General features: G+C 39.9%; 1 protein-coding gene and 3 non-coding genes across 4 annotated transcripts in view; 2 read left to right on the forward strand and 2 right to left on the reverse strand.

Moving 5' to 3' along the window:
* LOC118856634 (histone H3-like) overlaps positions 1–15233 on the forward strand; it is a 191429-nt gene extending 176196 nt beyond the window's left edge. Inside the window, exon 3 of the mRNA XM_036767043.1 lies at positions 14912–15233. Within this exon, the coding sequence (XP_036622938.1) occupies positions 14912–15233 (322 nt within the window). The remainder of the gene's footprint in view (positions 1–14911) is intronic.
* TRNAV-AAC lies at positions 4798–4870 on the reverse strand. Its single transcript has one exon. It is a non-coding gene; the product is annotated as a tRNA-Val (tRNA).
* On the forward strand, positions 6387–6468 carry TRNAS-UGA. The gene has a single exon. It is a non-coding gene; the product is annotated as a tRNA-Ser (tRNA).
* On the reverse strand, positions 12929–13000 carry TRNAM-CAU. The gene has a single exon. It is a non-coding gene; the product is annotated as a tRNA-Met (tRNA).
* Positions 15234–17582: the final 2349 nt, after the last annotated feature.

The following is a 17582-nucleotide window of genomic DNA, read 5'->3' on the forward strand; positions in this document are numbered from 1 at the left end:
ATACAAGGAGGGCAGCTTTGAAAGTTATCTATTGAAATTATCACAGACTAGAAAAAGGAAAGAAGCTGCTCGTAATAAAGGGTTGCTGTTTCATTTACAACCTTCTTTGTTCTACTAAGTATGTGGAAATGTTCATTTTATTTGGTATTTTTTAAGTTCAGAGTTTTCAAAAATTAAAAAAAAAAGAAATAATGAAAGAAATGGATTCCATGGACCCTGAGAAGACTTGTGTTAACTGTTGCAGAGTAAAATGAATAGAACCAGGAGAATAATTTATGCAGTTCCTAGAACATTGTAGAAATAAACAAACTGATAGATTTAAGACCTCTAACAGTTGTGACTCTAGAGGTCTTATGATGAGGCCTGATAGCCATTTCTATTGGAGGTGATAGACTTGAATTGCGTAATGAAATATACACATAATTATGATTATGGCTCAATGTGATTGGGTTAGCTGAAAACTGGCCACATCCATTAAGACCATTAAAGAGTTGAATTGCTAGCTCTTCTCTGAGTGTAGGTTTTCTGGCCAGAAACTCTGAGAGTCTTCCCTTCCTAGATTGATTCTTTTATGAAGACAAACTAGGCTATCTTTTGCCTCAGCTCTTACCTAGCTTTTAATTACTGAATGGGAATTGCCTCAAACTGACACCTGGGAAAGATGTTAGCTTGAAAAAAGCTAAAGTCTCCCACTACGTCTGGGGCCATTGCCAGTCATCTTGACCTGTGTGTTGCCACTGGAGTCTGATGACTCTAGAGGAGAGAACTAGGGAGTTAACCATGAAATAAGCCCCAATTTATTGGTTTAAGAGAGTTTGAGGCAAAATTGGATACCCAGAGTTCATTGGTTCAATTTGAGGCTCAACTGAGTAAGACCCATACTTCAGATAGATATGGATATAGAAAAGCAGTCACTTGAATGAAGAAGCAGCTTGAAGAAATAGAACCCCTGACAACAGAGAAGAGTGCCATCTGTGGACTCAACAGAGGGCTGGCAATTGAAAGTGAAGCTAGTATTCACTGAGGGAAGTATTCCTTAGCATGCTAATTGTTGGAGTCCCTAAGACCCCGGACCCCCAAGGCCTTTGTCCAGCAAAGGATTGGTCTCACGAGTAATGAATGAGGCAGGAGGCAAGATGGTGAGCAACTCCGTTTATTCAAGCCAGCAGCAAAGCCTTTATAGCCTTAGTTACGTAGGTGCTAGGGTCCCTTGATTCCTCCCACTCTCCTCCCCTTTCCTCCCTGTGTTCTCCCCATGATTCCCTTGTAACCAGGCAAGTCCGGACAAATACCTGGAACTGCCACATTGTCAACAAGAGCGAGACGCTTCCTCCTGTCGCCATCTTGTTCCACCCTTGCCTCAGAGCCCCGAGTTTACCTCAGCAGACCCTGCGTGCGGTGGTCCAACGAGGACAGGGGTCGGCTCTAACTCGCCCGGTTACAGCTAATAAATTTCTTTGCTTTTAATTTGGCCCAAACTAAAACTATTTTGACCCAACGCCATCAGACACTCCTTCATCATCACCACAATCAACATAAAGGGTATGCTTCTTCCAAGCATACCTATTTCTTTCAGTTGAAAGAATTCCCTAACAAGAGTTGTCAATTGTCTTCAAGTATCTGAAAAGCTAACCCATGATAAAATAAAACAAGCAAATAAAAACAGGCCCCAGTATGACATACCCAACAGGCATCATCCAGTCTCCACTTGGGTACCTCCAATAAGGAGAAATCTGTCATTGCAATAGGCAGTCCATTTCACTTTTGTACATTTCTAATTATTAGGAATTCCTTCTTTACATAAGATGGATGTCAAATACTCCTAAACTCCAATTAATAGAGTTAACATGATGCTTTATACCCTGATACTTTTACTAGTTGAGAAATACCTCTTTGAATTATGGAATCTATTAATCAATCACAGGTGTAAACCAGTAGGAACCAATTTAGGTTTATTCCCCAGTCCAATTTGAGAGAAGCAAAGTACTTAGGTCTTTGAATGAAAGTAGATACCAAACAGGAAATGTCTTGTGATTAGTTGAAGAGAATCAGTGAATTGTGTGCTTGTATAAAGTGGAATCCAGTTTAGAATCTTGTATTAGAACAGCATGCCATCTTAATAATGGAGCAGCTACTACTTCTGGAGTCAGCCAAGTCCCTGATTAAAAAAATAGAAAGTGAAGGGTGGGTAGAAGGGACAGAACGAATATTTGTATTGTTAACAGGATTTTTACTGAGACAGTTTCTAAACTGAGAATGACAAAACAGCAGGCCAGATACAAAGTGCCAGTAATCTCATTATGACAAGCATTTTTGTAAATTGGGAATTCTTCTAATCAGAATCCCACCTTGCTGAAGTGAAGGCAGAAATTATATACATAAATCACAATGGGAAGGGAAGGAGGAAGGTAGATTACAGACAATCATTCCCAAGGCCAGAGTGGTTTCCCATGATCAGCCCACAAATCCCACAATACTAAGGTACAGTTGTCCTGAAGTTCTTTGGGAACTCAAGTCTTTGGGAGTCATTACTTGGTGGGTCACAGGACCAGAGTTCTGTGAAAGAAACAGGTTCTACAATCTGTGATTCACTTCACTTCAGTTATACAGGCAGTGATTGTGAGCCTTATCAAAGTTTGATTGGTCATTTCAAGCTGCATCGTGAGCACTAACTCACAAACTGGAAAAGGCAATTCTTGAGAATTCTAAATTATTAGTATATTCATTACACATATCATATATATTGGTATAAAAATCATAGTTCCCTTCACAGTAAACACTGGCCTTGACCAGAATAACCTTGTGAACTTTGGGGAGTAAGAAAATTTTGATTTCCCACTGGCCTGCTTGGTAGCAGTATCCCCAGATCAACTGCAGCTGCTGATTTAGTGTTTATATCAGGAGTTCTCCAAGAAGGTTGAGAAAGTACTCTTAACTTAACCTCCTGATTGGCTGCCCCAACATAAACAGGGGACATATGTTAACTGGTTTTCATTAGCTGGTAAGGATAAAGTTGTCAAACACAGGAAAAAGATATCATTGCTGAATTCTTCCTGGGGCCTCCATTTTCCTGAGGTACCCAGGTCATCCAATATACATTCTCTCCCCAGCTCTGGACTATGACATCATGACTCCATACTGGTACTTTCCTCCCACCCCCCAGCTATCCAGTTGTCTTTCCTTTTTAGTATGCTTATTTTTAAACTTTCCTTGTAAATATTTTGTAGATTTGTACTTGTAGTGAAATGGGTCACAGCTTCCTTTCCCTACTATGAAGCAGGTTGCCTGAGGGAGGAAAATATACATAAGTATTGATTGAAATGACTTTTCAGTGACAATAATAATAATTGAGCATCTCTCATGAGAGAAATAAATGTTCTGTACAATTAAAAAAAATTTTTAAGCCTGACTCTACCCAGTCTTTCCAGTTTGAGTTCTCTTTTCTGCCCTTCAGGCACTCTAGGTTTCGGCCAACCTGGGTTATTATGTCAGAAAGTCTGTCATCAACCTCCTCCAAATGTCCTAATGACTGGTGTCTACATTGTCCTTGTGTCTTCTCTCACTCTCATGGATCCCATTGATTGGTTTTCTTTCCATATTTCTACCCATACCTGAGTCTGCTTGCAGATTGTTAGTTTCTTGAAGTAGAAAATATGTAATTTGGAAAATCTTTGTATCTTTTCTCTTTTTAAGTTTTATTTTTTATTATGAAGTTAACAAACACCAAGCAAGATGAGCACTTCCACATACAAAGCTGACTTCTTCCTCCAATTGTATACTATAAAGTTAACATAATTTTCAAAACTATCCTGCTTATCGGTTTTCTTTCTGACCTTCCTTCTTTTCTCTTCTGTGCATTTAAAAAAAAATGCTTCATTGCCCTTCTGTTTTCTTTTCTTCCCTTCCTTTCTTCCTTCCTTCATCTGTTCTTTCCTTCCTTCCTTCCTTCCTTCCTTCCTTCCTTTCTTTCTTTACTTTTTTCCTTCTTTCTTTCATTCCTTCTTTCTTTCCTTCCTTCTTTCTTTCTTCCTTCCTTCCTCCCTCTCTCCCTCCCTTCCTTTCTTCCCCTCTCCCTCCCTTTCCCTCTCTCCCTCCCTGTCTCTTTCTCCTTTCTCTCTCCTTCTTCCTTTCTTCCTTCCTTCCTTCCTTCCTTCCTTCCTTCCTTCCTTCCTTCCTTCCTTCCTCTCTCTCTCTCTCTCCCTCTCCCTATCACTAGTTCCACTCTCCTCCCCCAACTTCTCCCCTCACCACCACTGTCCCATCCCCCATCAAAAGAAAAAAACAAAAACAAAAACCCTGAAAGAAAAACAGAAGCCTTTATCAAATATGCTGTGATGAAGTACAACAAATTCTCACATTGGCTGTGACAGAAATGTATGCCTAATTATATACTTTTTATGCTCCTCCTTACTCTCTGGAGATTTTAACATGTTTCATTACTGGGCTTCTAGACCTGTTTTTCCGGACAGGTTAATCATCAATTAACAAGCACTGATTAACCTTCTGCTAGTGAGCCCTTAATAAAGGCTTGTTGCCTTGTTTATTGCCTACCATGGGCCAGTGCTAGACACTGGGAGTAGAAAGATGAAAAAGAAACAATTACTACTCTCAGGATTCTATCAATTCCTTCAACACAGAGTTTTTTAAACGTCAAAAAAAATTTACTACAAAAAGAGGAATTTTTTACTTTTTCTTCAGTTTCTCTTTAGAATTTTCTAAAAGCCGGAGGGTGACACGAGTGAGAGCGAAATAACGTTTTGAAAGACTAGGTTTTTGTGAAATTAAAACTGACAAGCTTGTTTCCGCCCGGTTTCGAACCGGGGACCTTTCGCGTGTTAGGCGAACGTGATAACCACTACACTACGGAAACTTAGGCGATGCAGCGTTCTTCATTTGCGACTCATAAAAAGGATTTGACAATTAACGTGTTTCCTTCAGTGAATTATTCTTGCATTGGACAAGGGTTTTCGTTTTGTTTTGTTTTTAAATTAACGATAGATTTCATGGTTTCCGGACCCAGAACAAGATGAAATGCAGAAAATTTTTAGATGTTCTGTAATCCGTGAAAAATACTGCTTTCACAATAGATAAAATGGAATAATAATGTAAACTAATGATGTTTGTAGCAGTTGTCGCATAGGATGGTTGGGAGGATCAAATAATGTCAAGTGACTTGTGAACCCTAAAGTACTATATAAATATCATCTTATTCAATTCAACAAATATTGAGCACCTACTAGGTGAAGGCTACTGTACTTTGCAGTGAGTATTCTTCAGTGTTTTATAGATCTGTGATCTCATTAATAAAGGGATTACTTCCATTGGTGCAGATGGCAACTCAATTGGAACGATTGTGTAATTCTATTCCGTATTCTTCAATAGATGAGGGATGAGGGGGAGATACAAAAAGAATACAGTGAAGATACTGGAGGGAGGCCTTTCTCTTGGTCTTCTTTTTTTAGTTTTAAAATTTTTGACCTTAAAAAAAAGCAGAAAGGAGGAAGAAAAAAAAAAGAAAGTAGGAAGGAAGAAAAAAGAAAGAAGGAAGGAAAGAGGGAGGGATGGTGGAAGGAAAAGAGGAAAAGAGAGAGAGAAAGAAAGAAAGATACCCTGGCAACAAGTGTAGTAAACCAAAGAATTTGAATTATCTCCCAAAAAAATATTTAGAGAAAGCCCCTCTTCTTGCTCCTCCCCCCGATCATCATTGGATTCTTTTTTTCAGAATCTATGGAAGAAAATGGAAAAGAATCACACCTACAACTATAATTCCTCAGAGATTTGATGCTCCAAGATTCACAATCATACACTATTGGTAGGAGAAAATTTTTATTGAAAAGATAAGTCTTTGCATCAGGGAGTAGTTTGATATTATCATAAACACTGCCTTAACTTAAACAATTTTGCTTAACAATTGTGTAGTTTAGCTGTGCAATAATCGTGTGACTGTATAATTTAACAAATTCGGCCCAGCTCCCTCTGTCTCCTGTTCATCTCTGGCCCTGTCCAGGGTCAGTGCCTGTCCCAAACGTGTGTGCTGATGTCGTAACTCAATGAAATGGTCCTCCAAACTCAAAGCACAAAGAAGTAGTTTTTCAATGCTGTATGGATTTTTGGGTAGATCTTTTGTAAATAGTCATAAATCTCAAAACGTTTTGGTCCTTATCCTGAATTAGCTTGAAATCTCTGGATAAGAATCTTTCTTTATTCAGAAGAATAAACGTGAATTGAAGAGAAAAGAGAATTGGAAAGCCTAATAAACAGGCTTTGTCTTCTGAAATTAGTTTGATTTTTAAAATATTTTTTAAAAAGAGATTTGTTTTTAGGATGCTAAATGAACGCTTCACCTCAAATTATTTCAAAGTTCTAGGAGTTTCCCGGAACATTGAGTAGTCGTGGCCGAGTGGTTAAGGCGATGGACTTGAAATCCATTGGGGTTTCCCCGCGCAGGTTCGAATCCTGCCGACTACGAGGTTCGATTTTAAAAATGTCAAAAGGAAACGAAGTAGCATATCGTAGATAATGTAATGTCTCTCCTTGTCTGACCCGTCGAGACTTTACCTGATCCTTGCTGAGTGATCCATACTCTTTCCATTTCACTAGGAATTTCGGTTGTCTCTCTCCCAGAGCACCAGTCCTGTACGTGCTTGCCTGCCTTTCTTGACCCCTCACCTCTTATAGATCACTGTTCCCCACCCCACACCCCATACAATTAATCACTATGTCCACCTTTCCTCTCTTTTTTGCACATCTAGACCATCTCTCTAGGCCTGTCTTCTGGTTCTGATGAGGGTTTGGGGTGAGAGGTGCTCAACACCCCAAAGTACCGACACGCTGGGTCCTGCCGAAAGAATTCAACTCAAGCCTTCTCAGCCAAGGGAAGGGATAAAGTTTATTAAGAGTTAGCCAAATAAGCCTGCCCCGAGAGATCCCACCCCTTGCGACGCCTGTAAGGAAAAAGGGCCAGACCCATCTGAGCTAGATTGGTTCTGACCCACCTCATGGAGGCAAGATGGAGATTATATACACAAAGGTTGTGGGAGGGATTGAGGGGTGGTCTGGGGTGACCAGAAGAGGGGTCTAGGGAGGGACTTAAGGATGAGGTCAGACTCCAGGGTGGGGGAAAATAGCTGAAGGCTATATGGAAATGACAGACCATAAAGGGCTAGGGTAACAGAGCTAGGGTATAGATATTTTGATCAGGATTAAGGATGGGAAACAGGATTAAGGGTGGGAAACAGCTGGACAATAGAGGACTGGGCAAGGTAGGCATTTGGGCTTAATGGTTATAGCCTCAGGCCAAGGCCAGGTCGAGTGGCAAGATTCAAGGAGAGTTCAAGGGTTCAAGGGGTTCCTAGAGACTGTGCCCTCATCAGTTCGGCTTTCTTCCTTTTCCATTCTCATTCAGGAAGCCAGTCAGTCCACAAGAATTCATTGTGTTTACTGTATGTCAGACACATTGCTAAACCCTGGGGATAGAAAGAAAAGCAAAAACACTGTCCCTGACGCGAACGAGGTCATATTCTAGTGGGAGAGAGAAAATGTGAGTAGTTACTATTGAGAGAGTGTGCTGGGTGGGGAACCTGTGGCCTCAAGACCACATGCCTGAAAGAAGGCAATTTGAGTCAAGGCACTAACAGGGAGTTTAAGCGAGAAGGGCGGAAGACCCGAAAAGGTCTCTTACAGAAGGTGGGATTTGAGATGAGTCTCGAAGGGAAGGCCGAGGTAAGGAGGGAGAGCTTTCTAGCTATGGAGCACAGCATAGCAAAAGCTTGGAGACGAAATTGCTGTGCGAAGAATAGCAAATAGGCCAGTGTAGTGGGACAGGAAGTAAAGTGTAAGAAGATTGTAAAGGCAGGAAAGAGCCAGATTATGAAGAGTTTTAAATGCTAAGAAGCATTTATCTTTGACCTGGAAGTAATAGGGAGCCACTGGAACTTCTTGGGGTTGGGGTTACATGGTCAGACCTGTCCCTTAGGAAAATCGCTCTGGCAGCTAAGTAAAGGGTGGACTGGAGTGGGGAAAGACTTGAGTCGGGGAGACCAAATTAATAGGCTATTACCTCCTCTACAGAGATTGAGGTGGAGAAGCGAGGGGAATTATTAGAGCGGTACATTACTATGCTGTCAGTTTTTTTTTCAATATCCTTAAGCTAATTTTTCTCTAAAAAATTCTTTGTTTAAAAAGGAGACTCTTTGGGAAGCAAAAGAGAGAAATCCAGGAAAATTTTAGGTTAAGTAAAACAAAAATTATTTTTAAAATAATTTATTTTTAAAAGAGGCTATTAGTTACTTTTTAAAAAGTTTTGAAATAATTTGCACCTTTATCAAACTATATCACTGCTAGCCCTATATCCAAAATATATCGAAAAGGAAAAGATCTTTTATGTACAAAAATATTTATAACAGTTCTTTTTGTGATGGCAGAGAGAGAGAGAGAGAGAGAGAGAACTAAGGGGACACTCCTCCGTTGGTTGAACAAATTGTATTATGTAAATGTGATAGAATACTATTTTACTGTAAGAAATGAGGAAACAGATAATTTTTAAAAGACAGGGAGAGACTTTTATGAATCGATGCAGAGAGTGAAATGAGCACAAGCAGAGGATTGACTTATACTTTAACATCAATATTATAAAAATGAATAATTTTGAGGACTTTCATAAACTCATGAAGAATGAAATTAACAGAACCAAGAGAATGGTTTATACAGTAACAATAGCATTGTAAAAGCAAACAACTTTGGAAACTAAAAGAATTATGATCAGTACAATGACCACTCTTAATTCCAAAGCACTAATGTAGAAACATGCTGTGTTTACAGAGAGGTAATAGATTTAGGGCACAGAATAGGACTTATATATTATACACAACAACTGAAGGAATTTGTTTGATTATGCATATTTGTTACAAGAAATTTGTTTTTCCTTTTCCATTTTTCAGTGGAGTGAAAGAAACAAAAAATATATTTGTTAATTTTTTTTAATAGAGAGGTAGGGATATGCCACAGATGTGAACGGTCTTGTGCACTTTCTGATGAGATCCCTGGTTATTGTTAGTTCTTAACTGTTCTACTTTGTTATAAGAGATGTCTCATGAAGTGGGAGTAATGTGTACATATTGGTAATATAAAAGCAAAATACGTGAAACTTTTTTTTTAAAAAGAGGTTATTGGATAGTCCAGGTATGATACCTACCATTCTGTGTGAGTGAAGAGAAAGGGAAATATAGAAGAGATGTTGTGAATGTAGAAATGACAAAGCTTGACCACAGATTGGATAGATGGGGTGAGTGAGAATGAGGAGCCAAGGATGACACTGAGGTTGCAGGATGGGTTGACTAGGAGGGTAGTGATGCTTTCTACAGTAATAAGGAAAGTTTGGAAGAGAAGGCTGGGGACAGGGGGGATAATGAGTTATGTTTCAGACATCTTGAGTTTGAGATACCTAGGGGACAACCAATTGGATATGTTCAAAGGCAGCTGGTGATATGGTACTGAAGTTCAGCAGAAAAGTTTGGGTTGAATATATAGGTCTCAAAATAATTTTTATGTAAATGATAATTGAATCCATGGGAGCTAGTAAGAACACCAACTGAGATAATATAAGCAGAAGAGAAAAGAGAACTTAGGAGAGAGCCTTGGGGGACACCCACCCTTGGTGCATGTGACCTCTATGAAGATCTAGCAAAGACTGAGAAGGAATGATCAGACAGGAAGAGAACCAGGGGAATGCTGTGTCATGAAAACCTGGAGAGAAGGGAATGTCTAGAAGAAGGTGACTGACAGCATCTTGACAGAGGTAAGAGTGAAAAGTAAAAAAGGCCATTAGACTTTGTAATTAGAAAATCATTGGTAACTTTGGAGAGACTAGTTTCATGACGAGGTTGATGAGGTTGGAAGCCAGATCATTATATTTATGATATTGCTTTGAGCCACAGGAGAAATAGATAGGGAGATAGATAGATAGATAGATAGATAGATAGATAGATAAACAAATAATCCAGTCTAGTAAAACTTATGGAACTCCTCTTCAGAATGATGTTTTTAAATACACAAAATAAAATATATAAGATTGCAAAGTAAACTGATTATATTGAAATAGTTATCCAAATGATTTTAAAAACAAACTCACAGACTCTAGGTTAAGAGGCCTCTAAAATAAGGTAAGAAAAATGAGAGAAATTACTATTAAGTCCTTCCTACCCCCAAACCACCAAGGGAAAGGCCCTCATTGCTGCTAGAGTTAAACCACTTTCCTCTCTGATAAACCCATCTCTATAAGGAAGGATACAGTCCTCTAAACTTAGAATATTTTCTTGGGCTGATACCTCTCAAAGAACTCCAGATGAATAGAGTGGAGTTCTGCTCTTTGAGACTTGCACAGTCCACACAACTCACAGTATCTATGAAAGGTAAAGTCTTTGTTTGTTCCTCCAAATTCTACTTCAGACTCTTACTACTCCATAGTTCTCAGTCCCTCTTGATCCAAGAATATTTCAGCTGGTTCTATGAGTTCCTATCCTTTATGTAGGTACTCCCTTTGCTTGATCCAGGAGTCTCTCCCTCCCTGTGCCACTACTGCCCCACTCCTGCTGCCTCTGAATCCTGTAGTTTTGGGCTTGACCAGCTAACCCCTTACTTCTCTTTGGACCTAGGCATTTTGGCCCCATTTACACCAATAAAGCTCCCAAAAGGGGGATTAATAAGAAATAAGGCTGGCAAGGTAAGTAGGTTCTAGATCAGGGAGGGTCTTACAGGACAAGCTCAGGCATCTATATTTGATCCTTTGATCTAGGGGTTCTTAACCTTTTAATGTATCATGGATCCCTGGTGCTTATAGAAGTAGCACTTATGAGAATAATTTGCTTAAACTCCTAATCAAGGAATATGTTCAATTTCTGTTAGAAGTTAGTAAAAATAAAATTATAATTTTTCCCATCTAAATTCACAGACCCCACCTAAAATCTACCAATGGAGCCCTTCTGTGAATCCCAGGTTAAGAACACTGCTCTAGGCAATGGGGAACCAAAGAAGGATTTTGTACAGCAGAGTGATATAGTGGGACCTGTGTCATAGGCAGATTATTTTGAGACATGGAAAGAACTACACAAATATATAAAGATACATACAGACAATATATAAAGACACAGATCTATAAGACCAACAGCCGTACACCAATGAATAAGTAGGAAAAGTATATTAACAAACCATTCTCAAAAGAACTGTTAACAACTATAGGAAAGATAGTTCCAAATTGTTAATAATAAGGAAAAAAAAGATAAAACAACGAAGGTATCAGGTCAGACCCAATCAATTGGCAATGCTGGATAAAAAATAGGAATAGTCAATGTTGGAAGGGTTATAGAAAGCCAGGCACACTAATATACTGTTAACGGAGCTATGTGGTAGTCCAACTATTCTGGACAGAAATTTGGAATTACATTAAGAAAGTGACTAAAATATTCATATATTTTGATCATAGATATCATTGCTAGCATATATCCTAAAGGAGGTCAAAATTAGAAAGAAAGAAAAACCAAAATATTCATAGCAATGCTATTTGTCAGAGCAAAAAATTGGAAGGATGTCCATCCTTTGAGAATTATTTAACAAATTGTAGTACATGAATATAATGGAATATTGCTGTGTTACAAGAAAGGATACAAAGAAACTGAGAAAGACTTATCAGAATTGCTACAATGTGAAATAAGAAGAATTAGGAAAACAACATACTCATTGACTACAATAATGTAAGTAGAACAACGACAAAAACCCTTCAACACATCAGACTTTTGATATGTTGGTTAGTTTTCCTGAATATCTTTTTTTCTCTCTTTTTAAAAGTCTCTGTTTCAGGACATTATTCTTTGTTTAGGCAGAAGGGGGAAGGTTACATATGGAAAAAAAGTGACATAAAAGCGAAAGATATAAATAAAAAGAAAATATAGGAAAGTCATTTTGGCAGCTGTGTGGAGGACAAATTGAAAAAGGCAGAGGGTAGAAGCAGGGAGACCAATTAAGAGACTTCATTTAGTCCAGGTGAGAGACAACAGTGCTTGAGTGAGTGGAGAAGGGGATGATGCAGAAAGACTGTGGAGATAAAGTCAGCAAGGCTGATAGGATGGGAGCGGCAAGGGGAGGGGGAGAAGAGATGGCAGTGGAAGAGCCAAGAGAAAGAGGAAAGAGCCAAATACAACTTTGAGGTTTTGAAGCTGGGTGGTTGGAAGCATTGGAAGTGTATAGGAAGAGCTGGTTTACCAGAACAGATCATGAATTCTGTTTTGGATGTGTTGATTTTGAGATGACATATTTAACAGGCAGCTGTGAAGACATGTGTTTATGATTCAGAAGGGATATTAGGGATACCAATTTGGGGACCTCTACACAAAAATGATTATTAAAATCTCCACAAGAGGTACATGTAGCAAGAAAAGGAAAAAATAGGGGTGAGCCCTGGAAAATGGCCTGAACCATTGGTAAAGTAACGGTTAAGATAATCTTGGGAATGAGAAATTATTTCAGCTAAATATATTTATTTTAGTTTCAGCTACAAATCACAATATTCACATGACAAGCTGGTAAAAGGAACAAAACTGTGTTTCAAACAGTCAAGCAGAAAGCATTTATTAAGGGCTTACTGTGTGCCCAGGAAGAGTGAGAAAACAGTACTTTCCCAGGAGTTCACATTTAGGGTAGATTCTAAGTAACCTTTTTCATTAATCAGGCCTCTTTTCACACTTTTTAATAGCATGCCTTTTTTTTTTCAGCTCTTACACAGAAATATTTACTTTGGAAATTATAATTACAAGTATACAGATTCATGCTCCTCAATGCATGGGGAAATATTCCTGCTCCTTGAATTATATGCTTTTAAAACTTCTTATCATTACTCTGTCACTATTAAAATCATTTGATATAGTTTAAAAGACCTTAGCAGAGGATGGTTTCGATCCATCGACCTCTGGGTTATGGGCCCAGCACGCTTCCGCTGCGCCACTCTGCTACACCTTTAGAAGTTTTTGATCGGCTCCTAATAGGATTATTAGAAGCTGGCGCTTCCATTTTAAAATTGGGAATGATTTGTGCCTGTTTCTTTAATTTTATTTGTACAAAACAAACTTTTCCCAAACACCGTTCCTGGAGCCTGCATTCACTCTGCAATTAACTCTACAGCTGGCCAATCTTTCAGGTTCGACAAAAACTCGAAACGTGAGTTTAAAATGTAGAGTGCGGTGCAGGCTATCTCAGCTTTACGTGAGTGAGTGTGTGTGCGTGCACAGCGTGAGTCTGGGAGGGAGGAGGAGGGAGAGACGAGTCTGGGAGGCTTGAGTGTTTTGAGTGACATGCTCATATACCTAGGCCAAGATTAATGCTGAATGAATATTGTATAACTGAGATCTTTTCTTACAATCTACAAATGCTTCGAAGTTTCTTGGGAAGGAGAAGTGAAGAACGAATGGAAAAGAAGCAAAATATTAGGGGTTTGAAGTATCTTCAACTCAATTCCTCAAGAACTCATTAATAGCCTACTACTACCAAGATGGTGATTGCAGTAAGGATACAGAGATAAAATAAACAGTCCCTGTCCTCAAGTAATGTATTATATTGTGACCGGAGGAACAAATGCACATCTAAGTAAATACAAAACGTATAAAAAGTGAATACAAAGCCATTTCAAGAAGACCGAGAAAACAAGAAAGGGTATAGTATGCTAACATAGACAAATCATTTCCTCAATGCTATTTTGGGGACAGGTTGGGGTTTTTAAAATGAAAACTGGAGATTTTTAAGTGAATGTACTATAACTACGAGGAACCTGGGAGGCATCTACCATTAAACTAGCAAGATGACTTTAGCAACCCTCACAGCACATCTCCCCACTCACCTCTCTGAAGGAGTAGGATTCCAGGATCAGGATTAGAACTGGGAGGAACCATGACTACCATCTATCACTCAATAAATGAATCAATAAACATTTATTAAGTTCCTGCTATTATATTCCAGGCATTGTGCCAAGCGCTGGGGATACAAAAAAGAGGCAAATGTCAGCCTTTGTCCTCAAGATGCTTGCAATCTAATGATCTAGTCCAATCTCGTTTTACAGATGAGGAAGCTGAGATCCTAAAAGTTTAAGTGAATCACTCAAGCTCCTACCCGGAGTAAAGTGCACAAGCGTGATTTGAATCCAAGCCCTTTCTATCCAGATTCAGAGCTTTCCCAACTGCATTTCGCATTAATTAACAACTCATAAAGGTAAAGCTACTGAATTGGGTAGGATTCAGATCCGGGATCCTGTACTGCCTACTCACCAGCTGACCAAGTCATTCTGCGTTCTCTAGGCCTCAGTTTCCCTCATTTTGTGTTTGGATTAAATGATCACTGGCGTACTCTCAGCCCTAAAATTCTATAATTCAGCACATTTTAGCCATTTCTATAATTTTGGCACTGCCCCAGGTACAAGTTGATGTGGAGTGAAGCGAATGCAAGAAGCCCTGAGGGAAACTACGTACAGTGAGACGTAGGAGTGTAATGATGAAAAAAATCAACCCTCAGTGGTCTTGTGCCGTCCTAAATTCTACAGGCAGAAAAAGAGCGAGATTGCGCTTAAACATGTTTTGGCCATTGTTTTATTTTCGAACTCTCTCTGCAGAATTTCCCAAGAAATGTGTGTGAAAGTTCTTTTCTAGTGACGAAAAGAGAAAAATCTGAGGGAAAAAAGTCACCGGGGGCCGAGGAACAACTTGAGATATTTTTTTTTTTAGCTGCTAAAAATAAAACAAAAAAAGGTGGGGAAAACAGAAGATTTTGTTTCCGCCCCATCTATCCAGTCTTTAAACAGGTCGGTCCTTTGGTCATGTAAGTGACTGCTTCTCAGAGGCAGTCTTTCTGCGTTTAGACTTTTCAGTTTTGTTAGAACCATCATCATGTCTGGGAGAGGAAAAGGAAGCAAAGGGCTGGGCAAAGGGGGTGCCAAGCGGCACGGGAAGGTGCTCCGCGATAACATCCAAGGCATCACCAAGCCTGCCATCCGCCGCCTGGCTCGGCGCGGCGGCGTCAAGCGTATCTCGGGACTCATCTACGAGGAGACCCGCGGCGTGCTGAAGGTGTTCCTGGAGAACGTGATCCGGGACGCCGTCACCTACACCGAGCACGCCAAGAGGAAGACTGTCACTGCCATGGACGTGGTCTACGCTCTCAAGCGCCAGGGCCGAACCCTCTACGGCTTCGGCGGCTAAACTTCCAGTCTACATTCAGACTTTCACCAAAAATTAAAAGGCCCTTCTCAGGGCCCCTCATTTTCTCCTTTAAAGAGAGTTATAATTGGATTGTGTTAAACGACTGACTTGAAGCTAAAACTTTAGGTAAGTTTTAATAATCAGTGGGAAGTCTTTAATCTAGTAACATGAAATAGCCATGCCTTAGCTTGGACATGCCTGCTTGTTCCGTATCGGTAAATAATTGCTCTTGCTGACTTCCAGACGAGACGGGGATAAAATGCAATTGTGCAGTGTGGCACCACCAAATCTTAGGAAGCCTATATCCGATTTCTAGTACGCAAGTAAAAAGCGCGCCATGTGGAACTGTGCAGTCAACAGGCAATAGAAACGCATGAGCCAATTCCGGCTCTAGCATGAGAATCTGTTTGCCCAATCAGGAAGGAACTGCATGATTCTGAACAGATTTTAAGCTATGGAGAGTACTCTAAATCTTCCTGCTCTTTCCTAACTGGAGGTTTTATTTTTCTAATATAAAGATTATACAAAAAAGGGAGGGCTTGCTTTTTTTTTTTGGAAACCTACTTGGTGGGGTGGGGAGCGAGTTGGAGGCATTTTTCTTTTTCAGTAAACATCCTGGAATACTATCTTGAAATATTCATTGTCTAGACTTTATGAAAACGGGTAGAGACGGTGGCATTGGTTGTGAAACTATTGTACGATAGTAACTGCCTAAATTCCTTCAGCTAGTGGTTAAGGTCTCGTGTATTTTTGAGCTTTTAAGACTGGAGAGGAAAGAGGTATCAAGATATTAGCACTTTTAGTTTGCAAATCCTTTTAAAACGTCTTGTTTTATCCTCATAATAACCCAGTGAGGTAGGTATTTTGAAGATGAAGAAATTTAAGATTGCAAGGCGTGGGCGTAGGGCTGGTAAATTTCACTCAGGATCTGAACTCGGGTCTTCCTGACTCTAAGTTCCACCCTCTCTCAGAGTAGCAAGTTGTAGTAGCCAGAGTTCAAGGGTCAATGTGTCACAGCTCGAAAGAAAAGATTGCTTAACTATAAAAGTGAAAAGCACTTTCCTTAAGGCAAAAAGAAACCTCTCAGGGAAATAATGGTTTCTGCCTTACCTCCCTAACTGGAGGATTATAAAATGGAGGATACCTTCGGAGTAACTGGTGGGCTGTGGCAACAGTTATGGTTACACCCAATCCCAGGAGGCCCTGACCCTTGATTCATCTGCACCAGGTTCTTTGCACTGCTCCTGATCTGAATTGTGAAAATACAGTTTTAGCTAGGCTGCTGACCTGCTATATCTTAAGTTCTAATCAAAGTTGCTTCAGGCACAATCCAGTTTACTAGCCACTGCCAGAGAAAGTACTATGAGATAATCCAGGCAAAACCAATAGTGAGACCTAATGAGAGTCTGTGAAAAGGAAGTGTTACCCCATCCCCCTGTCCTCAGTCCCAGGAATGTGCTTTTTTTCTTATTAGATCTTTTGGTTTTCCTACCCTACCTTCCATAGTCCATATGATTGATCTCCTTCCCCTAAATACCTAAGCTTTATAGCTCAAACTATATTGAGATAGCTTAATATACTTTTTTCAGGTTTTCCAAAGTGCCTACTATGTGCCAAGCACTGTTCTAAGCACTGGGGATACAAAGAAAAGTAAATCTCTTCTCTCAAAATTCTCACAGTCTAATGGGGGGTGGGAGTGAGGAGGGAGAGTAACATACAAATGGCTATGTGTGAACAAACTATATGCAGAATAAATTGGAAACAATCAACCAAAGGAAGACACCAGAATTAAGAGGAATCCGGAAAGGCTTTTTGCAGAGGATAGGATTTTAACCTGCACTTGTTTGTCCTTCGTTCTTGAGAAGGACCAATGACATCAGGAAGGTTGAAGTCCTGACTTGCAAGTGAATTGGATTTAAGTGAGCCAGGGCTCTGCAAAGTCACCTGCCTCACTCTCTCCTCTGGAGCTATCTGGGTGCAGTGGCAAGATATAGACCAGGATGACTGGAGATGGTCCCCAGATGCAGTGGGAGATCTCAGCCTTTCAGAGGGCTTGTAGTGTTGTACCAGAAGCGAGCGAGACACACCACAGAGTATAAGTTTTAAGTGGAGAATTTATTAGCCGGTGGCCATCGGGGTACGGCACCACAAATCAATGGCAAATGTGTTGGGGTGATGGCTTGGCTTATATAGGATATGGGGGTACAGAGTAGGGGGAAAGAGGAACAAAGGTCCTGGCTGATCAAAAGATTCAGTCAGGTTATCGTACTAGTGGGATAATCTCATTTACATTCCTTGGTGGAGTCACAGAGTCCCAGGGATATCTCCCAGGAAGGGTCTATCAGGTTA

The sequence above is a fragment of the Trichosurus vulpecula genome, chromosome 7, assembly GCF_011100635.1.
Source record: "Trichosurus vulpecula isolate mTriVul1 chromosome 7, mTriVul1.pri, whole genome shotgun sequence".
NCBI lineage: Eukaryota > Metazoa > Chordata > Mammalia > Diprotodontia > Phalangeridae > Trichosurus > Trichosurus vulpecula.